The sequence below is a fragment of the Monodelphis domestica genome, chromosome 8 (assembly GCF_027887165.1).
Source record: "Monodelphis domestica isolate mMonDom1 chromosome 8, mMonDom1.pri, whole genome shotgun sequence".
NCBI classification, from domain to species: Eukaryota; Metazoa; Chordata; class Mammalia; order Didelphimorphia; family Didelphidae; genus Monodelphis; species Monodelphis domestica.
In genome coordinates, this window is record NC_077234.1 from 93814348 (window position 1) to 93841732 (window position 27385).

At 35.0% G+C, this 27385-nt stretch overlaps 1 protein-coding gene across 2 annotated transcripts in view; it reads right to left on the minus strand.

Moving 5' to 3' along the window:
* Positions 1–27385, minus strand: part of COG3 (component of oligomeric golgi complex 3) — a 67672-nt gene that overhangs the window by 32418 nt on the left and 7869 nt on the right. The window contains exons 2-13 of one of the 2 annotated variants that reach the window (XM_003341839.4): positions 24776–24922; positions 22124–22185; positions 19037–19202; positions 17801–17875; positions 16080–16172; positions 15193–15318; positions 14794–14874; positions 14631–14674; positions 13860–13986; positions 13251–13342; positions 10510–10649; positions 4341–4501 (exon numbers count right to left, since the gene is read on the minus strand). In XM_003341839.4, the coding sequence (XP_003341887.2) occupies positions 4341–4501; positions 10510–10649; positions 13251–13342; positions 13860–13986; positions 14631–14674; positions 14794–14874; positions 15193–15318; positions 16080–16172; positions 17801–17875; positions 19037–19202; positions 22124–22185; positions 24776–24922 (1314 nt within the window). Of the gene's footprint in view, positions 1–4340; positions 4502–10509; positions 10650–13250; positions 13343–13859; positions 13987–14630; positions 14675–14793; positions 14875–15192; positions 15319–16079; positions 16173–17800; positions 17876–19036; positions 19203–22123; positions 22186–24775; positions 24923–27385 lie in introns of those variants that run through there. The other variant, XM_056807352.1, reaches the window with a different exon arrangement.

Consider the following 27385-nt stretch of genomic DNA (forward strand, 5'->3'; position numbering starts at 1 on the left):
GGCATTAAGAGAAAAAGTAAGGGATAATAAAATCTGACCTAAAGCCAAAAGTTAGCATTACCTACAATGAAGCAACACTATAAACCTTCCCAGCACAAATAGCAGTAAAACAAAGATGACTATTCTCCCCACTATTATTAGATATAATTCTGGAAATGCTATCTATAAGAGATTAATTAAATATAAATAAAAAATAGTCAAATTAAGTACACACATTTTGGCAAAAAGGAGTCAATCTTTATACAAGTGTCATGATAAAATACTTTTAAAAACCCAGAAAAACAAGTTTCTTCTCCAATTATTTCTGTTTCACAATTATAAGGAAGGGAGATTTTTATCCAATTATTTCAAGTGATCAGAAAAAAGACACAATTTTAAATTTGATGGAATAATAAAACATAAATTGGTACTGCTGGATGGGAAAAATATTTGCATCAAATATCACTATTTCAAGTTGGATAGCTAAGATAGATCAACCCAAATGGAAAAATAAAACCAAAAAACATTAAGGTTTAAAAAGAATTACAAATCACTGATAACTAATGATATTGAAAAGCTGCTCCAAATAATGAATAACAAGAGACATGCAAATCAAAACAATTCTGAAGTTACCAACAAATTGGTAAAGATGAAAAGCTGATATTGGAGAGGCTGTGGGAGGGAAAAGGCACACTAACAATATACTGTTGGTAAAACTGTAAATTGATCCAACACATTCTAGACAGGAAAGTGGAATAACACAAGAAAAGTGACCATATATTTAAACTTATTTATTTATACTCATATATTTATATATTTTTATTTATTTATTTATATATCATTATTTATACTCATTGCTCAGCAATCTTATTCAAGGCCACACACCCTATTGAGGAAAAGGTAGGAATAATGATACAATTATGTACCAAAATATTCATAACAAAACTATCACTGATAGCAAAGAACTGGGAAAAAAAAGTGGGCACATGATAATTGGAGAACAAATGCAAGAAAAACTGTGGCACCTGAATGAAATGGAATATTAGTGTCATAAGAAATAATACATATGAAAAATATGAGAAGATTTGCATAGATTGAAGTAGAGGGAAGTAGAACCAAAAGAACAATATATATATATATATATATATATATATATACACACACACACTGACTACAATAAGCAAGCTGGCTTATTGCTTCCTCCATTCCCTTGAAATAAGAAGTACTTCTCAAAATCAGACAACCTTCTTAACTCCTTCCTAACCATCAAATACTTCTCTATAGTTTCACCTCCAAGTGTCTTTAAATTAATGCTAGTTAACAGCTGATTTTCACAAGGATTCTAGAGTGAAATCACCAATTCTGAATGATCCTTTCCTATCCCAATCTAGTTCTGACTTTTGTAATTCTTTTTACAGGACTCAACTGTTGCCTTCCTACTCTGCAAATTATCTCTACTATTTTGGCCTTCTCAACTCCAAGATCCCTTTGTCCCTTCAGGCGCCCTCCCTGGTTGTCAAGTTCATCCAGGAACATCCATTTTTAGGGAGGGCCCAAGCCTGCCATCAATCATTCCTCTCCCAGCTCTACTTTTAATTCTTCAGACTTCTGCAAACACTAATCCCATATCTCAATTCCCTTTTATGCTTAGTCTTCCCTCATTAAAATTTAAGCTCCTTGAGGGCATGTACTGTCTTTCCTTTCATTTGTATTTTTATCTCCAGTGCAAAGCATAGAACATAGCACATAATCTCTATAAATAACAGAAAAAACACCAAAGAAATAGTTACCTTTGAATCATACTCCAGGCCAATTTAAAATCAGCAAAACCTCATTAAGGATTTTTAATGGCTGTCTTTGTAATAAATTTTCAAAAAGTTTAGCAGAAATCACACTAAATTTAATAATGAAAAGAAATAAATTGCTCACTTAGTAAAATTTACATTTATCAAAAATTATCTTACTTTCTAAACAAAATTGTTTGAATGATATTGCCTTTGATAACTATGTTTATTTTTTGTTTAAATAAGCTTAATTTTCATTTAATTTGTTTAAATTGTTTAACAAATCTACAAAAAGGCTTATAAGAAAATGACCATAAAAGGTTCATTTCCCTTCAAGTTACACTCTATCATTGAAAAATATCTTGATTCTAACCCACTATATTCCCAAACTCTGTGGGTCAGTGTTGGTGGGAGGTAATTTGTCAAGAAGGCAAGTCAAGTCAAACCCCTCTTTTGTCATACTTATACAGTGTCACATTCTGGGGGAGGAATTAAGTTGCTAAGACTAGTAAAGAGTCATCGGTATGGAAGTGGGGAGGAGAGATAGTGTTGGCAGAGTGGGTACAAGGGGAGAGAACTGGCCAAGGAAGCTATGGAGACTTTAAGTCCAGATAGACCTTTAGAAGACATGCATTTAATGCTGGATACAGTGACTCCAGAGGTGGGAAAGGAGGGTAGGAGCAAGGATTTTATTAAGGACTCAGCCATCCATCTCTTCCCCACTGCCTTTCCCACCTATCCCTCCTTTCTTCTCCCCTTTTCCCTTCTCCACCTTCCACAAACAGGACATCATTTGATTCACTTAAAATGAGAAATTTACAAAAAAAAATTTTTTTAACCAAGCAAGAGAAATGTTTTTAATGCTATTCAGAACAATTCATTATGCTAGTTTTGTGGTCTGCATTGTTTGGATATTTTCTATATGTAACTGTATTTTAAATAAAACTGCCAAACCCCCCCCCCCAAAAAAAAGATTCTCTATATTTACCAGTGGCTCTTTATTGCTGATGGGAATCAATCAAAATTTGTCCATTTCATGATGAAAATTTTGTTATAAAAAGCTGAAACCCTGAAATCCAGACTGATCTCCAGTGAGACAAGCCCATCAACAGACTTTTAATAAACTTTTAATTTCTTACTCTGAGTTTACCTCATTAATCCAAGTAAAAAGGAAAGAATTCTTCTTTCAATCGTATGACTAAATGGCACAATGAAATTTATGTGACGAGCCAAATATCTTACAAAAATGCTGGTCAACCTAACATATTAGTAGGGATTAAATAAAGCCTTTTTATAGTTGGTTTCATAGTTTTAAAAATACTTCAAAAAGCAACTTTCTATGAACCAAAATTGTTGTCTGGATGGATACTGTACTGAGGAATCTACAGCACTGGCTGAAAATTAGAAGTACTGGTTTCTAGCATTATTTCTTACTGACTTACTAATCCTTCTAAGACCAGTCACTTAAACTCTTCCATGCCTGATTAACTTCTAATTGAGATACTACTACCTTTCCCAAAGGGATCCAATGAATCTTGGTTCTAGAGACCACAAACTCTCAACCAGCCAATCTTTATTAAGCACTTACCATGCACTTGGTACTGCACCTGAGAATACAAAGAAAGGAAACACTCCATAGCCTCAAGAAGCTCATAATCTATTGGAGGACATATCTACACCATCAATAACTCCATACATACAAAGCATAGAGAGAAGGCACTCTAAGAGAGGAAGGCATTAGAAGCTGGAGTCACTGGGAAAGATTACCTGCAGAAGGTAGGTAAGTCTTGAAGCTTGAGCTAAGTCTTGAAGGAAGCCAAGAAAGTTGAGAGGTAACAGGAGGGGCAAAACCTTCCAGACATAGGGGTGAGGGGAGCCAGTGTAAACAGAGACTCTATTCCAGTACTATAGGCAGGCCAGTGATGCAGGACCACAAGAGTGAGTGGGAAGAAGTAAAGCATGATAAAACTAGAGGTAGGAAGAGACTTAAAGGCCAAAAACAGGAGTTTAAAGCTAACTATTAAGTTAATAGGGTGCCATGAGAGCCTGGGAGTGGAGGGTTGAGAAAAGTCAGGCTTCTATAAACACAAGTGATCTACAAGGAGAGAATGTCCCTTTCTCCCTGTACGAGGACAGAATGGCATTATGCTGCTATCCATGTTCCTTGTGGCCATGCATACCTACAAGAATTTCTCTTTAGAAAAGTGGTAATTCCTACAGATCCACAAGACTGCTTCTCTACTGTTGCCACCTACTGAATAACCCAGACAATTTATAGAGCCAAACATCACACAAGTCACTGAACTGTTTGGGGATAACATGTATGTCCCCTGATATGAAGAGAAGAACTGAGCAAGAAATGTATAAAAACTTGTTGGAAGGAAAACAATTTAGCATAGAGTATTTCTACTGAGTTCATTACAGCCCAATATTATTTTTTAGAATCTCAATTCAGATACTTCGTATCAGGTTTATCTCGCATGACAGTACATCTGAGTGACAACTAAAAGGAAAAAGCCTGTCTCGTGGTAAGCTACTACTTTAAAAATGAAACAAAGGATAAATTAAAAGTCTTACCTCCATCATGACTAACTTATCAGGATAAGCCAGGTCTCCCGGGGCTGGTTTATATCCAGCAATGTCTGTCTGAATATAAATGTGAGTCCGATAGACCAGTCGTTCTTGTACATCTTCCAACATCTGTTTTACTCCAGCTGCAAATGCCCCAAGCTGTTCAGCTGATAAAGACAAACAAAAAATTCAGTTTTTAAGATTTATAGGAATTTATTTTTTAAAACAATTTACTACACCATCCAGATAAATGGTGTAGTGGCTTAGCAGAAAACCTACTTCAAAAGACTATGGTTTTCATTATGACTCACTTCAATAACCCCAAGGAAAGTCAATGGTCAATACCCTTAACTATTTTAAAAATCAACTAAAATGGCCCATAAACCTCCTTATGAAAACTTAATAAAAAGTCATTCTACTAGTAAAACTGCACCCTTATGCCTGAATAGCATTTTATTCCTTTTCATGGCCCTCTTATTTCCCATTTGATCATCACACCAACTCTTTAGAAAAGGTGCTGCTTTCTTCATTTTGTAGAAGATCAAAAAGGAGACCAAGAGCCTCAGTGACCTAGTTAATGACCAAGCAGGGACTCAAACTCAGGTTCTTCTGACTCCTAATCAACACTGTTTATGCTTTTAACTCCTTAAAAAGAAGCAAGTAAGCAACATTTTTTATTTAGTAACGACTAGGTGCCAGGCACCAGACTAGTCACTTGGGATGCAAATATTATGAGTGAAATAACCTCTACACCCAAAGAACTTATATTCTAATAGGGAAGGCAAAAAAATCAAATAGAAATATATACAGAATACAAAATGCAGTGTGTCCCAAAAGTCTTAGTGCAGTTTTAAGCTTCAAGAACTTCAGAAGTATAATGCTGCAAACTGACAAAAGTTTTGAAAGATTACTTACATATATTAAATACTGATCTTTCTTTTTAATATTCAATGTGACCACTATGAAGATAGAATTAACTCTCCCTTTGTCTATTTTTAGTTAATCAAATCAAGAACTTAAGTACCCCTACTTAGTAGCTAGCTAACCACTAGGTAAGAGAGCTCACCAGTCACTTACTAGTCCAAACCCCCAAAGGCCACAAGCACTGTCCCCCCCTTGAATTCTATCTTCACACCACCATTTATTGATTTTCTAAGTTTGTAAAAACTTTCAGCAACAGCTAAAGTTTTGAAGTGATACCACATGAAGAAGTACAATTAATGGAACTAAATCAAGAGGCCAAACAAACTATGGATCCATTGCTTTGAGAAAACTTCATCTAGAAATTGTCATATGTACTATGTAAAAGAAGGTACCTGCCTTGTTAAAAATGAAAACAACAAAAAAAAGACCAACTCTTACTCAAAATTCACAAAATTAAATAAATTAAATTTCATTAACTTTCAAAATGATGTGCTTTTTTAAAAGTTTAAAGTGTTTATACTTCTGAAGTTGTAAAAGTATAACTACTATAAGATTTTTGGGACACTTTACTTAAATTCAAGATAGTTTGAAGGGTAGACCACTAGCAATTGAGGAATTGGGTTTGAGTAGAAGCCCCATCTAGAACAGTGATGTCAGGTTCTAAACATAACAGGACTCTGCAGGCCCCATAATGACTTAGGAAACCACACAGTAACAATGTGTCATTCTGTGTTTTAATTTATTTTGTTAAACATTGCCCTATTACATTTTAGTCTGATCAGATGCCCACTTGCCCTTTGACAATTTGATATCTCTGTAGTAGATGGTATTTGGACTGCATCTTGAAGGAGGCAGAAGGAAGTACATTGCAAGTAGCAAGAACAGCTGAGAAGCAGATAAGCACTGAGACAAGAGAGGGAGTGTGGTGGGTGAGAAATAGAAAAGCAGACCAGTGTGCCTGGACTGAAGAATGTGGGAAGTGGAGTAACATACAAAGAAGTTATAAAGATAGTTGAAGCAAGGCAGTGAAGAGTTTTTATATTTTAGAAAAACAGAGTTTATATATGATCCTAGAGAAATAGGAAGCCACTGAAGTTGATCAAGAATATTACATGAGTGTAACTATGCTTAAAGAAAATCACTTTAGCATGAAGGCAGAAAAGGGCTGGAGTGGTATGAGACTTGAGACATAGAGACCAATTAGGAATCCACTGCAATAATATGAGCAAGAGTACCTGAAATAAGGGAGTAACTGTATCAGTAGACAGAAAGGGGATGGTGAAAGACAAGAGATGCTGTGGAGGTAAGAACACAAGATTTGGCAATTGATTGGATATGTGAAATCAATCAGAAGAATGATTGATCAAGGATATGCCAAGGTTTTGATCCTATAAGAATGGAAGAAATAGTTGTGCCTTAGAGAGAAAACAGGGAAATTTGGAAAAAAGTAGGTTTGAAGGAAGGATAACAAATAATTGTAGACATAGATACTGAGCTTAAGATGTCTCCTTGAGAAAGGAATAAAGTCAAAATGCAAAACAAGACAGAGAATAAGGAAGCTTTAAAGGACAATATATGTATCGTGTCTCCTAAGGACAACTTGGGTGGGGGTGGGAAACCTCCAGAAATAAAACAATTGCTTGTGAGGTATTCATCCAAAATGCCAGGGCAAGATTAGTAAAATCAGCTCTTCTAAGCCACAACAATATGCAGTACTCTCAAAATCTGTCACTTGGATGTGTACTTCAAATCCAAAATGTGACTTTCCCTTTTTCATAATTTGAAAAAAGAGGTATTGTGTGTAATGTTTTAAAAGAATTCTCTATTCAGGCAGCTTCTTAGCAATAAAGTGTTATACCAAAATGTTCAAGATCTATCTAAGAAGTCTTGACTTAAAAGTATTTAAAACGTAAAATAAATTTTTCCTTTACATCATTATTCACCTAATTTTTTAATCCATGTTACAGAGACTCAAAAAAGAAATCATTCATATTTAATTCCAAATTTGCCCAGAAGAGAAATAAACTTTTTATGCAATCAAGATATTACTACCCTCTCTTGCCAATACCTTAAAATACAAATTTGGATCCACCTAGATTTCCTCAGAGTCAAGGGTCTTACCCCTAGGGTTTCAAAATCAGATAATATCTAACCAATGTGGTAGAGGCATGGAGAGAGAGGACTTGTAAGCCAAGATGCAAGAACCAACGCTGGGGACCTGCCTGTCAATCAAGAAGGTTCCAAATGGAATGTTCCCAGGAGTTGACAGTTGAGCTGACCAGGGGGAGAGGACTTGGAGTCACTCTCGCTGGAGGTTGAACCTGGCTGAAAGACCCTTGTGGGGCTGACTTGGTTTTGGGGTACTCTGATCAAGGGGAAACCTCTGTTCTCTCTGAGATTTGACTGATCAAAAGTTGGAGGAAAGCCAGGCTGAAGGAGATTTTGAACTTTGTTTTCTCTCTGGGGTTAAGCTGAGAGACCTTGCTGATTTTGTGAAGAAGAAGAAAGAAGATTTAAAAGCTGTTGTCTTCCATCTCTCTAACTATCTTAGAGTCACAGTTTGTGACTAGACTACCTTCTCAAACCCTAAATTCTCCCTCATTTTAGATTAGGGACATCCTCATCCCTATAACCTCAGTTTCCCATCCTGTTATCCCAATAAACCCCTTGACTTGAAAAAGGAAAAGAAAGAGTATCTTTATAGTTCACTCAGGGGGGAGGGAAGAAGTCAAAGGCCTCAAGAAGAACTGGGAGGTGAGGGAGACAGGAAGGAGAGGGTAGGAAAAGGGAGGGAGTGAAAAAGGGAGATTAGGGAAGAGACTGATCCATCTGCCATCAATAGGGATCAGTAGGCAGAACCCCAGAGCATTCCCCAGAGCAGTTCCCCTGTCTATCAGCATCTCTGTGTGGCAACAGTCCCCTGTAGCAGCATCCCTCTACTAGCATCCCTCAGCATTTCTCATTCCTACCTCCATTACAACCAAGCAGCTTCAGGTTCCCTTAGCAGCTCTCTCTAGTCATAAGCCAGAGGAGAGCAGTCATTGCAAAAGAAACGCTTTCCCCTCAGTTTACATTCTCTATTTCTAGTGGCACCCTTAGTCTGACTGTACCCAACAATCCCACAGGCAGGAAAGAAAAGAGAGACAAAGATGTTTAAACAAGTCGTTTTTGGTGTGGTGGTGGTCATCGCAGCCATTGCTTGCTTTAGGGTTTACCACATTCTATACAGCAAACTGACTCAAATGACAGTGGAAACTGTGGATTATGTAGGCAACTTGACAATGACTGTGTTACAAATGCCTTTTCAAAATGAATTGGTTCTCTGGCAAGTCCTGGAACAAGTATATATAATTTTTATGGCTGTGTTGCAGACTCTAACCCAAGTGAAGAAAGTTTTCAGATTTGTAGTACCCCATAAGGCAAAGAAGATAATGGCCATTGACAACAACTTAGACAAGATGATTAAGGCAGTATTTGAACAACTCATTAAGGAAAAAGGTCTAGATCTAGTTATGGGCAAGAACAATGGGCAATCAGAGAATGCACCTCAGGAAACTGAAGGTGGCAGTGGAAATGAAAATCAGGATGCTAGTGATCCAGAGAAAATATGTCCATTGAAGGAGGTCACCAAGCTAACAACTAATGCTGGTGTGATACATTCAAAAGTCCATAGACAATTCACTCCTCAGGACCTTGAGGCCATTAAATGCCGTTTTCCAAAGTTTGTGGACAATCCTTTTAAATCCCACAAGGAACTTAAACAGGCATTTAGGATCTTTGATCCAGATTTTGAGGATGTTGAATTCCTTTGATCAGAACTGTTCATCCCCCATGAACAAAGGCAGTTTTTAGAGATAACTAGATCTGATCAAAATTTGACCATCTGGCCTACTGTAGATCAAAGAGGGGACATGGACTTTGTCAATCCAACCAGCATGTCTTATCTGAAAAGGTGCAGGGAGGACTTACTGCAAGCCATCAAGCAATGCTGTTCCAAACCTAGTGCATGGTCCAAGTTTGATAAGATCAGGCAGGATAAAGGGGAACATCCTGCCACATATATAGACCATCTGTCAGAGGGCAGAGGCAATCTTAGGTTTAGAAGCAGATAATGAAGAGACAGCTGGCCACATTCGTAGACGATTTCTTAGGGGATGCACACCCAATTTGAGAATATTCAAGAACTATTTCTCTAAATATAACTCAGTTTCCCTAATTGAATTGAGAGGTTGCAGGTTACCTATATGAAAACAATTCAGATCAGAGTAAGGAAGTTCAAGACCTGAAAGATAAGTTAGAGAGGATTGAAAAGGATTTGAAACAGAAGGAAATTGAAGAAATTAAAAATCTGAACATGGTTATAACATACACAAAACCTGTTTCCCAGAAACCTAGTTACCAGGCAAGATCAGTGCAAAAAGAATCTAGGGAGTGTTTCTTTTGTCACCGGAATGGGCACCTGATTAGAAACTGCTTTTTAAAGAAAAAACATGAGAGTCCTAACAAACATAATGCAGAAACTAGGTACAAGAAATCCACTTGCTGTTCACACTGCAAGTTAAAAGTCCTCACAACAAGCTCCTGATCTGAGTGAAATGCAAAATGCTATAAAAACTGGAGCAAAGCCAAAGTATTCAGATATGGTTAGAAGGTAATTATGAAGCCAGGCCCATAGTGTGATACTTGGAGGTAGAAGGAATTGTGAGGAAGAGGCTGCAGATAAAAATAGTAGAAAAAACTTGGGAAATAGTGCAAAATTAGTGCAAGAAAGTGATTCTGTGAATGATAGCCATTGCAATAAAGCAAGAGAAAGGCTGAGACAGATTAAAGAAAATGAGGCAGAAATTAATGAAATAACATCTCAAATTGCAAATTTCACCCAAAAAAAAATACTGAACAAGACCTTAGAAATTATCTAACTTCTTATTTTATAGATATATATCAATTGAAATCCAGACAATGTGACTTCTTCCTGGTCACAAAATTAGTTAGTGGCAAGGCTGAAATTAGGATTCAGGTCTCTTAATTCATGGTCAGTATTCCACTAATTCATTTGTAAAATAAACTCAGAATTAGCCTAAATATTATATATAGTTGCATTTCAAATTGGCAATTAAAAAAAATTCAACAAAATTTTAGTTAGAAGAGCAACTCAAAAAATTCATCATCTATACTGTGGAGAAGACTTCTTGTTTCACTTATTCATCCAAGGGAAAAAACTTTGAAAATTTGATTTTTACTTGTAAATTACCATTGTTCTGTACATGATCCTCAAGCACCTCATTTTTAAGAATTCCACAAAGTTCAGACAGGGTCTCCAAGTGAATAACATGAATGATCAGTGGCCTGAAGACATCATACAAGGACACACACAGTTTCTCCAAAAGTTCACTACAATAAAAAAGAAAGATATTATTAAAAACAACATTTCCAAGATCCCTTACTAGCACAAAACCACAAGAAGCTTAATCCTTAATCTAAGCATGAACAAAAATGCTCTCTCCATTTGTAATATATTTTCTTATCAATGATCTAAAATGACATATGAAAGTTTTGAGGAATCTTAAATAAGTTATAACAGCTCAGAACCAATTTGCACTGCTTAGAAGCTATTAAAATTTACTACCATTAAAAACCACAATCTCATTAAAAAATGGAATTTATTTTATTCTACATTTTTTGCATTTTCTTTTCCATACAATGAAAATATTTTCAAAAGAATAATATTAACCTCCTAATATTCTACTTCACAGTGAAAAAGTCATTTTTACACTGTAGAATTTTTAATAATAATTAAAAGAGAGGAGAAAGAAAAAAAGGTTCTTTCAGTCAAGTGAGCAGAGCAAAGAGAGACTGAGACTCACACCTGCAGCATCTTACCAAAAGCATAAGCAGGGGGAAGAGCCCCACAGTGTGGGTATCAGCCAGATTTATCTCCTAAACATCCTTATGTAAAATGAGAACATAACTTAAAAGGGTTCTGGGAATGTAGCTCAGGTATTGCAAATTTTCCATCTGCACATTTCCTCCTATGATCCTTTGGGGAGACCAATCTCCCCAATGGATCATTTTAAACATAATTAAGGTACATACAATTTTACACAGGGAAAATACAACTTGGAGATAAGGAAACAAAAGGGAAGCAAGAACAAAACCAATTAGGGGGCAGTCTCCTTTCGTACAACAAAGTACATATAAACAAATATATTTAACCCCCCCCAAAGTTCAGTTCTGCACATTCAGTTTTGCTCAGAAACTCCTGCAGCAGCATGCAGTCTCCACAGGCATCTCCATGACATCTTCTGCAAGAAAATCAGTCTCTGGATACCGGGAGGCAGCAAATTTCTTATCCTTACAAATTTTTTTTTTCTCAAAAGGAACTTAAAACTTTTCATTACAAAATAAAAGCACATTCTTCCCCTGAGGAGGATACAGAGATACATATAGGAACCACACAGGGATGCATGGTCAAATCATAAGGCATATGGATCAATTATCAAAAACATGAAAGAATTCAAAGGAATTAAAAAATAACCTCTGAGTGAAATATAGACTATCAAAAACGTGAAAAAATTCTAGGAAAAAGAGGGGGGGGAAAATTCACAAATCACAACAGGCTCTTGTAGTGATCCATGTCCCATAAGCCTACAACGACAATCATTCACTAACCCAATTTAGCATTTTGAACTAGTTAGTTGTCACATTATGAAAGAAAAAAGAAGAGGAAAAAAAAACTTGGGTTTCAAAACAAATGGGAAATAGCATTCCCTGGTTTGACCTTTTTTTCTGCTTTCAAAGATAATGGAGTTGGAGCCAGAACAATCAATGTTATATGCTTTTAATAGTGTGGTACAAGGAAGTTCTACATTCAACACGTGTTAAACAGCCACAACCTCAAGGCTCACACATGATCAAGTTCTTGCGCTCTTTGCACAAAATGTCATCAATCCCCATAGGATTGGTTTGGTTTTTAACTTTTTGTGCTTGTGTGGCACTTTGCAAGTCAACTTCTGTGCTCCTTTGTGGTCCGTTTTTTCCTTGATTCAGACAGTCACTGAGCAAAAGTCTCATAAGTTAATGGCAGGTTGAAAGTCCAAAGCTTTTTGGGTACACATCTATATGCTAGGCCAATGGACATCTTAGCTTATTCTATTGCAAAAAGTAAAACAGTTTAAAAAAAATCTTTTCAATATTGGTGACATGTGCTTTAAATATAAAAAAATGAGAGAAAAAGCTCAAATACTGTATTGCACATGCAGGAAGAAAAACAATAATGAAAAAAATATAAAAATTGTATATATTTCATAATTACAGAGGTAAAATATAGAGGCTACTTCCAAAAAATAAAATTCATTTCCTCCTTAACTTGTCATTATACGCAGTATGAGTGCAAATGAGGTAGATAAAGTTTTTAAGAGGGAATATAGGAAGCTGGGTGAGGTGTTTTTTGGAACAGGATTTAGTTAGGAGAGAGGACCAGTACTCCCCTTAAGTCTTACATCACTACAATGTTGAAGGAACTTCTGAGACCATCTAACTACATTCCACAATTTGCAGGGGAGTTGGAGAAATTAAAAGTCAGCTCTTTAATGGCAGAGCTAAGACCAAAACCAGTCTCCTCATCCCCAGTAGTTCTCTTTCTTTGGCCAATATTATACCTAAGTAGTCAATGAGTCAACCATAAAGCATTTGAATACAATAAATAGCCTACTAACAAGGTTTTTTTTGTTGTTGTTGTTGTTTTTTTTTAATTAATCACTTGTCTCTGGAAGAAAATGGTCCCAGGCATCTTCTTCTCAATCCACCTCCAAATGTTTGTTTAGTCACAGAAAGAAAACAAAAACTTTCTGTAGTTTAAAAATGTAATACTCCTTTGCTATTTTACTCAATTATGAGCATCGGCAAAGATAGATAGTTCCCAACTTATGTGAGGTTACTGTGGAGCCCTACACTGAAACCTGTAAGCCAAATGTAAATCCATTTGCCACCTACTCTAATTTTGACGTTGGTTTTGTGAAAAATTCATTGTAAAGTTGGTGTTCATCTTGACACACGTGAACCATGAAGGCACAGCCACTACGAACCTATAATCAACAAAGGGGACAAATTACTAAAGAACATTTCCAGTATTATAATCAAAGTTTTTATCAAACTCAAATTTGATCTTTATCAGAAACTTGTTCATGAAATTTTTCATTTCTTCATTTAAAATTACAGCAAGCAGAAACATACTGCTGTAACAAAAGGAAGAAAATCTGGTTTAATTGTCAGCTAAAAGGTTTAGACATTCACCTAAAAGGTTTAGAAAATACAACCTAGAAAAGGTCAATATTTATTTACCTATTTCTATTTCCATAAAACTAGTTTAGTGTAATGACTTTGCTTTCTTCAACATACTTTCCCTCATAATCCCCCCCCCCCCAACCAAATACATCTCTACTTTTTGAGAAAGTTCTGCTTTCTCAATGAAATTTAGTAAATATGTCTAGATTGGAAAGGGGAAAAGAAGCCTGACATAATTTTACATACAAGAACAAAAATAATCTCATAAGCAAATATAACTTTTGGGGGTTTCACTAACAAGAAAGTTAAGAGTCTTACCAAGGCACAATGATCTCTGTTGTTCTGACTTGTTAACTCAGTTACAGTACTAGTAATACTAGGACCCAGCAGAAGTTCCCTCTGATCAAGGTAGCACTGATGGATTTCATTTAAAAGCTGTTGGTATCTGATGGAGAGAAAAAAAAAATCTCAATTTAATGTTTTTACTTTAGGTATTAAACTTCATTTAAAATTTAGGAGTATTTGCTTCAATTCCAGTTTTTACTAAGTGCCTACTATGTGCAAAGAAGGCACTATGCTAGTGCTGAAAGACAATAAACATAAAACAAAGTTTTGAGTTGGGACATTAAGTTTGGATTCAATACCCAAATAAACATATCTCCCCTTTTATGGAATATGATGATAAATTTCTAAAATATGTTTGAAAAGTTACAAAGTCAGAGCTCAGTTTTCTACACTAATAACCAGGAATATTTACATGAATAGTCAAAAAAACCACAAGTAATCTGCCAAAATGATTGAGGATGACAATCCTACTCTTTGGAGAAGGAAGGAAAACTCACTCAAGGCTTTGTTCACTAACTATGGATAATGACTGCAAGAGACAGCCCATTTTCCACATTAACTGACTAACTAAATCTTCAATGCGGCCCTATTTACTTAAAGTAAGTTTCCACAATTCAGGAAACAGAGCTATGGCTCTCATTCAGGTTCCCATAAGTAAACGACCAGAAAGGAAACAGTGTTTAAAAATACGACATTCCCAGATTGACAAGTACTCAGAAAACTAAATGATTTCTATTTACTTACTCTGGTATTTTTTCAGATCGTTGCTCTACTTGTTCAATGAGAGTCTACAGTTAAAAGAAAAAAGAGAAACATAAATACCAATATCATGATTCAGTTGTCTTGTTCTTATACAGATGTAATGGTTACAGTGAATATTCTTGTAAATAACTGTCAGCAAACTTACTCTGACTTTGGGAGCAGCAGCTCGAAATTTTACATAAAATAGAGTGAAGGCATTGTCTGAATTTGGCACAGATGAAGGATCCTAAGGAAATCCATGGAATGGAAAGGAAGAGAGAAATTAAAGTAATTAGCAAAAAAATAATGTAATAATCCTTTCTATTGATACCATTCTGCTTACATGCCCACATAAAGCATCAAAAATGACTTCCCAAAAAGAATAAAATGTTTTAACTAGAAGAGCTTTCAAACTCCAAATTAAAGCTTAATTCTATTATGTAAAGTTGTCACCTGATACTTTGAAAATTCATAATATGAACAAATCATATATTAAATTCACACATGTAATGCATATGAAATAAACAGTTCAAGATAAAAGATGTATGGAGATAAACTGACTCACCCGTTTGATTAATTGACTTGTGAGGTTTTGCAGTGTGTTCACAGTGTAAGTTTTCATAAGGTGCATAGCTTTAGAAAGGCATTGCTTAAACTTGAGTAAATAAACAGGATAGTCTTTGAAATTAGGCTGAAAATAAGAGAGAACTTGTTTTTTAAAAAAATAAAGACTAAAAATAATGGCAAAAAATTGGTAAGAACAGAAGTATTACTACAGAAAATTGTAAGAGCCAAAACAGTAAATGTTATATAGCATTAGATATTTTTACACAGTATTGCTTCTGTGTAAATATCCAGAGAAACAGCAAGGGACTTGATGATATGTAGGTTAGAAAGGGAAAATGGTAAATGAGGACTTAAATCAAAAGAGGAACTGCTCTCCAATTCCCCAGATCCTGAATGCTTCCTAATTTCCAGAGAAATAGGACCAAACATTATAATGTTAGCACTCTTTTTTTAAAAAAGGCACATTTGAAAGCAGTGTGAATCTTTATGACAGTCTCATCCCTAGAGTGGCATCCTTAAAAAAATGAATGCATTCTCTTCACTGTTAATAGCCATTAAAGGTTTGGGGAAAAATATATACACAAGACTCTTTTTTCCCTTTTGCACGAAATAAAAAAATACATAGATGAGAAATCATAAAACAGTGCCTATAAAAAGCATCAGTGGAATGGCACGTATCTTGAAAGTTATTCATTATACCTGGCTTCAAACCACAGCTTTGTCATTCATAAGCTGCATGACAACAACCTAACTTCACATGTTAAAGCCTTCACTTCCCCATCATTAAAGTGAAAGGAGTGGATTAAATGATCTCTAAAGTTTGGGTTTTTTCAGCTCTAACAGTCTATTATTTTTTTTAAAGCATATGAAAATTAAGTAACTTACATGAGAAGAAATGTATGTTATACAATCATCTAACTTAGCCAGCATTGGTATAAATCCTTCACTGTTCACAGACAACGTTGGGGAATTCAATTTCTTTAAAAAGAAAATGGAAAAAAAAATACATCAGTCATACTATACAAAAATAAGCAAGGGGAAAAGTTTTAAGTTACATCATAGTAATGTAGTAGTAATAAATAAATCTCATTTATACTGTACTTTAAAGTTTGCTCAGATGTAATATTACTATTTCCCATCAGAATAAATCCTATTTGACTGCACAAGTCTTTACAGCAGATTTTTAGTCAATAAGGCAGGCTTCTAAATCTGTAATGTACATTTATATTGAGAAATTTAAGAAAGATAATTTAACTCAGTTTACTCCAACTGAATTTTATATAGGATAATATGACCTTTAAAATTCGAAGTCTTTTTTCGGAAGGGGGGGCCCTCAAGGACAACAGAGCATAGCAGAATGGTTCTTAAACTTTTTGGTCTCAGGACCCCTTAACAGTTTTAAAAATTATCGAGGACCAAAGAGAACTTTGGTTTATGTGGTTTATATCTATCGATAGTCACCATATTAGAAATTAAAACTGACAAAATGTTTACATTTTTATTTAAATTCATTTTTTAAAAAATAAACCTTTTTATATGTTAACATAAATAACATGTTTATAAAAAGGAAAAATATATAGGTGAAGAGTTTCCTTGTTTTATTTCTCCAAATCTCTGATGTTTAGCATAATAGAAGACAGCTATATTCTCATATCTGTTTCTCCATTTAATCTGTTGCAATACATCGTTTTGGTTGAATGTATGTGAAGAAAATATGGCCTCATACAGATAGGTAGTTGGAAAAGGAAGTATTTTAATATGCAAATAACATCTTAGTATTATTAGTTTTGACTCCTCCCTCACAACACGGTCTCAAGAGAACCCCAGTGGCATGGTGGATACAGAGCTATCCTTAAAGCCAAGATGTCCTGGGTTCAAATTCCACTTCTGGCATGACCTGCCTATGTGACTGTAGGCAATTTGCTCTACCTTTCAGTGCTAGAGGCAACTGTTTAAAAATGTAAGTTGCAGAGAAGGTGCCACCAGGAATTAGTAAGAGGAGTTTGCTCATAGAAGTTCCCTATATCAATGAAATCCCAAGTCCAATCCCTATCCCCATCCCTGTTTACATTCCTATATTAAAATGCTACCCCTTAAAAGTTTTTTTAAATACTTCAATATTACTTAGAATTACATGGAAAATATTAACTAATATTCAGTAGTAACATCTAAAATTACTATTTAGTATTTCCTCTTTTAGTATCTTCAGTTGTGTCTCAAGCTATTTCCCTAGATACTTCTTTTGTCAATTAAGTTCTTGTTAGGCTCTCAACCAAGAAGCTTATGTTTATCTTGTAATTTTTATTCTGTTAATGTGTATAACTCATTAAATATACATGTAAGAATATACACATATGTAAAAAGACATTGTTTATACATTATACATGTGTGTGCATACACATAATCCTCATCTAAAAAACTCTAACTTCTTAAATAATATTCAGCAGTACTTAATTTTGAAAAAAATATTTTTCAAAATCAAGATGATTTTTCAATCAGAATATCATAAGCAAATTATGCTAATCAATAAGCATTTAGTACTTCAAACATCTGAGATAAGCTTTTAAGACTAAAAATATATACCGTACTAATACATTAATACATACCGTATTAATAGTTTCCAATTCATTAAAATAAGAGAGCTTTTGTTGAATATTTTCAGCCAGGTCAACCAGTTCTGACTATTTACAAAAGAGAAAAAACATTACAGGAATCTCACAACAAATACTGAAAGAGATGTCAAATGAACAGTTAATTCAAATTATACTCATGATTCAGAAAACAGATACAATCACTTAAAATAAGTTTAATTTGGTTCCTAAGTGGAAAATTGCAAATTATTCATGAGATTCTAGAGAACTAATTTAAAACTGAAAGGAACCTTCATTCTATAAATATCAAAACTGAGGTCCAGAGAAGTCAGGTGAGTTATCCAAGGTCACCAGGTAGTACTTGGCAGAACCAGACATCAAACCCAAAGCCTCTGATTCTAAATCCAGAGCTCTTTCCACTGTACCCTAAAGCTTCTTTCTATTCTATCTGAAGGAAAACCAAAAACTAAAAAATGTGTCTGACATTTTGTTAGCCAAACTTTCACTAAGGTCAGTAAAAGCAAGTTACATTTTCATTCTTATTGTATAGAGAAATAGCATTTGTGTAGCACTTTAAGGTTTGCAAAGTGCTTCACAAAGTATCATCTCATGTTAAGTTCATAACTCTAAAGAGCAAACTGAGGTAGACAATGATTAAGAGATTTGTCCAGGGATCCATGGCTAGAGTTTGAGGCTAGATTTGAACTCAGGTCTTCCTGACTCCAGACCCAGTGCACTATAATCATCATTCTTGTTAACAGAAAGATTTTAAGCATTAAAAACAGCAAACAAATATCCTTTAATCTCTAACCTGGGAAAAAAAATATAGGTGAACTGGCTCAGGATTCAGGAAAGCCAACTGCTTTCCTTATGTACAAGATTTTATTCAACACACAAAAGATTGCTGTCAACATAAGCCATGCACCATGCACATCACACACAAGGGTTCAATGAATATTTACCAAACTAAAGAAATAACATGGGGCAGCTAGAAAGCTCAGTGGATAGAACCAGGCCTGGAGTAAAGAGGTTCAAATTTGGCCTTAGACACTTCCTATCTGTGTGACCTTGGGCTACTCACTTAAACTCAATTGCCTAACCCATGGCATTCTTCTGTCTTAGAAATGTTACTAAGACAAAAAGTAAGAGTTTAAAAAAGGGGAAAAAAGAATGTAAAACAATTCCATTTAGCCACTCAACAACCAAAACATTAAACAGTACCCCTGACCTTCCTTCCCATGACTAAATTACCTGCTCTTTCAGGAGCTGTTCACAGGCTTCATGCAGAGTACCTGTCTTTGTGGACACAAAAAGATACTGTTTCTGCAAAGATTCGAGATGCTGAAGAGCTCTGTTAACATCATTCAGTATGGCATCGCACTGTTCCTGAAACCCAGACAAGTAATCTCTCATCTGTCTAGAAAACAGAACCAAAAGGGGATTGGCAGAAATGATACCAGCAAGCACAGTCAACAAATAGAGCTGTATTACATGCTTCCCAGAACCCTTGAATTTCAGGAGAGAAAACTCAATATTGCTCATGAAAAAAATGATTGTCCTCAACAAACATAAAGCTTTAAGTTTATAAACTGATTCAGTACTTAAGAAAGCAGGACACTGATTTTGTAAGCAACAGGCTTAAGCCATAAAACCATAAACAATAAATTGACTTTTAAAATCTAGTGTAAGATCACCAATTTAGTTTTCAGAAGATTAAGACATCAATCACTATAACAAAAAGAGCTGCATGTGCACATAGACACACATAGACCTTTCTACTCAGCCAATATTAAATGTTTTTTTAATTTTATTAAATTAATTTATTAAATTAAATTTAAAAAAATAAAGTAAATATTAAATGTTAAATGATTTATTAAAGCAAAATACACCTAAAAATTAAATTCATCTTTTAGCTTGTTAGTGTTTTTGAACACTGCTAAAGTGGCAATAACTCACATTTGTATATGCTTTGGAAACAACAAAAAAAGAGCACTAGGCTTAGAGTTAGGAAGATTCGAGTTCAAATTTGACCTCAGACATCCTGGGCTAGTCACTTCACTGTTTGCCTCAGTTTCATCAACTATAAAATGGGAAAGATAACAGCATCTATCTCCAGGGTTGTTTTGAGGAGTAAATAAGTTACTATATATAAAGTATCTAAAGATACAATGCCTAGCACATAGTAGGTACTTAACAAATGCTTCTTTCCTTCCTTCCATAAAACTCACATTTATTTAGATAATTCCAAACAACAAAAATTACAAATTTAATTTCTATTAGTCTTTCAACTTATATATGTATATATATATTTTTTTTAATATAATAATGCTTATCTTCTTTGTGTTTCACTTGGGATAATAGTCAGTTGAGTTTCTATTTCCTAAATGCACATCAACTAATCCAGGTAGCTAGCTGCTAAGAAAAAGAATGCTTAACTTTGAGCCAGAAACTTGATTTCAAATCCCAGTTCTGTTACTATACTATCTTTTACTATATAACCTTGTATAAGTCACAAGCTCTTTCTCTGTAAAAATACTACTTGCAAAATGCTTTATAAGCCTTACTAAAAATAACCAAAACATATTTATGTAATGCTTATGGTTCACAGAGTGCTAAATAAATATATAATTATTAAAGCAGAATAAATGTGATTGGTGGCGGTAGGTAGCTGGTAAAAAACTAAAATTTATAAAAATCTACATAGGGAAAAAACTTTTGTAACGATCTACATGAGAATAACTAAGAGATGAGTGACTATTTTTAACAGTCAATCTCAACAACCACCCTATAAATGTCTCTACACAAAGAGGTACCTAAAATAATTATCCTACTTGTTCATCATTAAGCATGCAATTCACCATAAGCTTGGAAAATTTTGGTTTTACCATTGCACAAAATAATATTTAGTAGTGGTAAAGGGAGCATAATATAGTTAGAAGAATACAAGTTAAAGCATAATTATCTTTATAACTTTATTCTTTAAATTTGTAATACTTAAAAACCTCTAAAGAATTATAAAATCCAAAGCTTGTCAAAGTGACTGTAAACTATATTTATATTTATCTCTATCACTTCCAGGGAGAAAATACTGCTGAAGGAAGATAAAAATTCAATCTGTAAATTATACAAATCATTTTAATGTCCTGTGCTCAGGGAACTTAGATTCACTTATTAACACATGAACTATAGAAATTCATACCTAGCAAAAAAACTAGGAAGTTTTTTTCATTATGAAGTCCACATCATCTCCAAGAAATTTTTGAGAACATCAATGCTTCTAACTCAGAGACTAAGAAAAAAAACTACATTGTCCTACAGATGCTAAGTTATTACAAGATAAGAATGCATGTCATAGTCACTTGTGTCTTATTTTTCTACTACACTATACCCTCCATTAAGGCAGAATTCCCCAGCATCTAGCAGAAAGGTCTACACAGTATAGGCGCTCCCTAACTGTTTGCTGAATGAATCACCAATGAACACCATTCAGTTACAAACTAGGCAACACAGAAGGTCATCATTGCCAAGCCTTCAGCCCAGCTGCTACTTATACCAAATTGAAAGAATCATTCTCCCTTCCAATGGACCCTACCCAAACAGACAAGTCAAATGCCCAGAGGCAATGTGTTTTTATGAACAAGGGTTCACATTCCAGTTGAATCATTTATGTGTCTCTGAACCTGAAAGTCATAAGTTTGAATCTTCCATAGTCAACTTAATTCATTTTTTAGAATTTCCCCAACTGTAAAAGAGAGATAATAATACAGATCTTCCAAAACTGTGATGAAGATCAAATAAACACCCACACAATGGCAGAAATAAAAGCTAGGATTACTATCACTTACACTGGAGATATCTACACCTGTCACAGGATCATAGTATCAGGAACCTACAGCTGGAAAGGACCTGAGATGCTCTGGTCTAACCCCTTCATTTTACAGAAGAAGAAATTGAGCTCCAACCCTAGCTGGGAAACATAAGTAGTGGGATTTGAACCCAGAATTCTCTGACTCCAGAAGCCATTTTCTGTCCCCCCTAGTACAACTGCCTAATCTGGGCTTCCTCTATTATCTCCATCAAACTCCCCATTTCCCCTCACACTTGTCTTTTTTTTAAGTTGTAGAAATATTATTCCACTGTCTACCTTCTGATGCTAGTCATTAAGAAGCTACAAATGAGTTAACTTCAATCTGTGTTTTTGTTATCAAATAAGTGCTGCAGTTAGAATTTTCCTTGTGTTGATCCTGGACGAAGAAGCCTTTTTCCTCAGAAAGCTACAGGAGGTAGTGACCATAAACTTCAAAGGAATAGCATGCCACAAACAAGAGAGCTGCATACCTATATTTCGTTCCTTCATCTTGCTCCATCTGGGTTTGTAGCTGTGCAAACCATGAGAAGAACTAGAAAGATAAGAGTCAAACTGTCAATTCTACAAAAATATACAGAATGAAGTGGACTAACACACTACAATAAGTCCTTATGGCCCAAAGGCACTATCTCTATTTTGATATTTAGGGACTCGTACAGAAAGCATTAAATATGTGTTAAGGTCGAAAATTAGAATGGGGAAGAATTCAAAAGAATAGTCAACAAATAATTAAAAATTCAAGAGAAAAAAGCAAAAGATATCAAAAAGTACTAACTCCAAAGGATATCAAGTTTTCATCCCTAAATAAGAGAGGTTTGAAGTGAGAGAAAACAAAAAGTATTATTAGAGAAACAGTAGATAAAGAATAAACTCTTTGTGATATGAAAAGAATAAAATAATAGCTAATGTTGGCTAGTCTTTCAAATTTAACTGTCTCATAGTGTAGTGCATAAATGAATGTTTAATATTAATTAGCAAGAAATCAAGATAAGTTATCCAACTGAAATTCTAAAAAATAGACTACTACTACCCAAATACAAAGTGAAAGTAGTGAAAATGCCCTAACCAACAAACTCATAGACATACTAAAAGGCTATTTTCTTCTAGAATATTCAAGAGATGATGTCACAGGTTCACAGGATTTTGACTTAGAAGAGAAGTTAAAGATCATGTCCAACCCTTCTTTTTGCAGCTGAGGAAAAATTGAGATTCAGAAAAACTGACTCTACGGAAGTCACTCAGGTAGCAGAACCAAGATCTGAAAGCAAATTCTTAAGCTGAATTATATGCTCTTTCCCATGAAGCCAGGCTGGTTTTATTAAAGTACTGCCAAGAGACCAGACCAAAGGTTATAAAGGCAGTGACAATGAAAAGAGAGGGACAGATCTGAAAAACGTTGCACAGGAAAATTTTACACAATGTGATGACTGACCAAATGTGGAGGGTGGACAAGGGAGAAAGTTTAAGCCAAAGTTAAATAGGTCGTTTTAAGCCTGGCTGACTAAAAGTACAGCATTTCTGACAAAAATTAAAAAGTAAGCCAAGAGAGAAGATACGGAAAGGCAAGGAGAGTGGAAGATAATAAGGGAAGACTATTTTCCTCTCAATGCACAAGGTTTATCATAACATGAAATATTAAATTCAGTAATCTTACTTTTCAACATAATTACTAACTAGACTTTCATTATTAACAGAATATTTAAGATAGAAAAAGTGGCCCAAGAAACTGTCTAAACCCTTAGGTTTTGTTATATACAAAGTAAAATTGAAAGGAAAAAACTAGGAATAAATAATATATGAAAAGCAAATGTGTTCATCCAAAATATATATAGAAAAACTAAAGGCAAAAATAAAAAGAGGAAGAGTTCCAAAAGACTAGGAATTATTATCCTATCTGGCAACAAACTCATATTTTACAAGTGTTAGGTTTATTTGTATTTAACTATTTGGCATATTATACTTATTTACTTTATATTCATGTTATAAAGATTATTATGTGTACTTGTTGTATTCCATTAAAGTATAAATTCTTGAGAATAGATGGTTCTCTTTTTATATTTGTATCCCCAGCACCCAGCCAAGCACCTGGCATGTGGCTGGCACTTACTAACTTTTAGGTTGGCATTTATAGCTAGCACTTTAAGGTTTACAAACTGCTTTACAAATTAACTTATTTGATCCTCACAATAACTCAGTGAAGTAGAGATTATTATTATCCTCATTTTACAGATGAAGCCACTGCGGGATTAGCCATGGAAGGTTGGTGATGTGAATAATGAATAGAATGATAATGAATAGAACACCTGACCTATAGTCAGAAAAACCTGAGATCAAATCTAGACTCAAACCTGTCCCTAGCCAGGTGACATGTCATTTAATCTCTGTTTGCCTCAGGTTGTGAAGATCAAATGAAAAATATTTATAAAGCGCTTTGCAAACCTTAAAATAGAGTCTAAATACCAGCAACAGCAGCAGCTGGAGGAAATGACTTGCCCAGGGTCACACAGCCAAGAAGCATTTGAAGTAGGATTCTAAATCACATCTTCTGACATCAAGTCCTGCACTGTATCCATTGTACCACCTAGCTGACAATGGTTGACTTTAAGTATTTGTTTCATGAACAATGGGGGAGAAGGAGTAGTTAAGTAATACAGTGGATAAGAATGCCAGCCCGAAGTTGGGAGGACCTGGATTCAAATCTGGTCCCACGCTTCCCCTAGGCAAGTCACTTAAACTCTGCTTTCCTAGCCCTTATCCTTCTGTCTTAGAATTACTACTAAGGCAGAAGAAAGTAAGGGCTAAAAAACTCAAGAGGTGATAAAAAATGCATCAAATAAAACTTAATAAGACAAATGCTATAAATTCACCAACCAAATCCAGACTAATAAAGGTTTTATTGATAGAATGACATATAGCTCTAGGTATCTAGCAAGATGACAGATAAAGTTTTATATCTTTAGAAATCAATTGCTACTGACATAAAACCATTTTCTCTAAATATTTTCAAATAACAGTGATTTCAAAGCACATTTTTTGTTGTTTTGTCTGTTAAAGTTGGGGTCCTTTTGACTTATAATGTCTAAAATATATCAAAACTCTTTATTAAAGCGGCTACCAATTACCTGCTGTGCAGTTTCAATTCTTTCTTCTTCCATGCCTAAAGAGGCAAATCCCTTCAAAAGAATATCCTCTGTAGATTCTGGCACCGTGGAAGTTAAAGAGATGGACAATGATCGGGAAGTTAAACTGCACAAATCTTCAATAGGGAGCTGTAAAGAAAGGGCCACAAAGATATTTAAATAACTTTCAAAATCTCTAAATATAACTGAGTCAGGCCAACTAATTCCCTACCATCTAAAATGACTTTTAAGACCCAAAAATATATTCATTAGTAGAAAGCATCTTATAACATTATTGACTACGTTTAATAAAACAGAACTATAAACTGGGAAGAACTATAAACTGGGGATGGTTACACTTCATCTCTTCCTTTGACATACATTGTATTTCATATATAAAAATGACACAACGTTACCACGAATAGTCAGCAATAATTTTAAGTTATCTTCCTAATAGAATCATGGATTTAGAGCTATATGGGACCTTGAAGGTCATCTAGTCCAAACTCCCTCATTTGATAAATGAGGAAACTGATCCTCAAAAACTATGAAGGTGACTTTGTGCTCCTCCATACATACTCTCCCACCAAAATCCCCTTGAAGTAAGTGATATGCTTTCGCAAGACTTTTAAGTTAGGGGTATTGTCTACAGTCATTAAACTTTTGGAAGCTCACCTTCACAGCTCTTCTAAATCTTTGTATCCAACCTTGAGCCTCCTATAGTCCCCTCTCCCCTCACCTCTCATTTCAAAACCTCAGTGAGAGCTCCTTCTCGTCCCCTCTTTCTCAACTCACCTACATGCCTTTCTGGCCCTCTCTCTCCCTGTCTCCCATGAAGAGGTCAACTTTCCAAATCAAAACCCTCTATAAGCACAAGTGATCCCATTCCATGCCATCTTTTCTAGAAGATTGCTTCCTCTATAACTTCCACTAACTTATTTTCAATACCTCCTTGTCTCCTGGCTGCTTCCTTACTGCCTATAAGTGTCCACGTCTCTCCCATTCTCAAAAAATCTTCACATGATCCATCCATCCCCACTGGCTATCATCCCATCCCTCTGCTCCCTTTGATGGATAAACTTGAGAACACTAGGCTATGTACCATATTCACCTCTATTTCCTTTCCTCTCATTCTCTCATTCTACCTTCTAATGTCATCTTTTAACAGAAACTGTTCTCTCCAAAATTAGTGACAATCTCTTAAATTGCCAAATAATTTTTAATGGCCTTTTGAAATTATCATTCTTAACCTCAGTGTAATCTGTCAGCCTTGTAAGAAGGGCTGGGTCCAAATCCTAACAATGATTGACCAGTTAATATGATCAGGGGAAAGGAAAGGGAAAGGAACAAGTGTGTATATTGTGTCAAGTACTGTGCTAAGAGCTTAATGATTATTATCTCATTTTTTTCTCACAACTCTGGGATGTGACACTATTGTTATTCCCATTTTAAAGGAGAGGAACCCTCTGTTTTCTTATCTATAAAAGAGATAATAATACTTGAATCAAATTGTTGTTCATATGGATACTTAATATTTTATAATGCTCTGGAGGAGAATTTTTTTAAGGCATGGTGTAGCCCTATGTCCCCTGGCACTTATTCCCTCTTTCTGGCAGACCCTATAGTTCACAGCATCCCAGGATCATAAGATCAAGCCATATTACTTGCTAGTTATCACAGGGCCATAGCTCAGGAACCAGAAAAGACCCTGAAGCCTATTTCATCCAATACTGGAATCCAAAAAGAAGCAGTGCCTTGTCAAAGCCAGAAGCAATAACTAAAAGAACCAGGATTAGAAATACAATTCCATGACTCCAAGTTCAGCACTTTTTCCAACTTCATTTAATTTCCAGAGATCTTTTTACTTCAAAGGTATCAAAAACACAGAACCCAACACTCCCAAAGATTAAAAATGTAACTGAGCAATATTTAATGAAATGAATAAAATATAATAGAGCAGAGATAAAGTTAAAACATGGTTTTCTAAGTCAACATGAAGCCTGCAGGGCTCCTTCTTTATGTATAGATTAGTGACCCCCTTTCTATTTTGAGTATGAAGGCTGTTTTTAGGTCCCAGGGTTCATACTCCCTTCCCATTCCTCCCCTAGGTATCCTGATGATGATGACCTGACAACTTCTTCTGCAAGTACTGCAGCAGACACTACTGAGGTCCCAAAAATGTCAACACCAAAGTCACTGTCAAATGGTTTGATATCAGAAACAGATGAGGTTTCAGCAATGGAAATATTATTAAATAAGCTACATTAGCCTCTGCTTTGACTCTTCATCTTAGGGACCAAGGGGTCTTTCCTCTGACTTGTAGTTGAAACCTCCTCTATAGATACTCTCTCCTCATTAGAGTGAGCTCCTTAAGAAACAGGAACTGTCTTGCTGATCTGTTTTCATCATCTGATCTTAGCACAATGTTTTTCACTTAGTAAGTGTTTAACAAGTGTTTTTATCATGCATCTGTTCATTCCTCTCTCCAGAAACTAGCCTATACTGAAGACTAGCACCATGACAGATTAAATCCACAATCAATTTTCTCACAACTGCCAACCACTTAAAACTCTTAAGTATGAGTCAAGGAATGGAATTCACAGCTACCTGTCC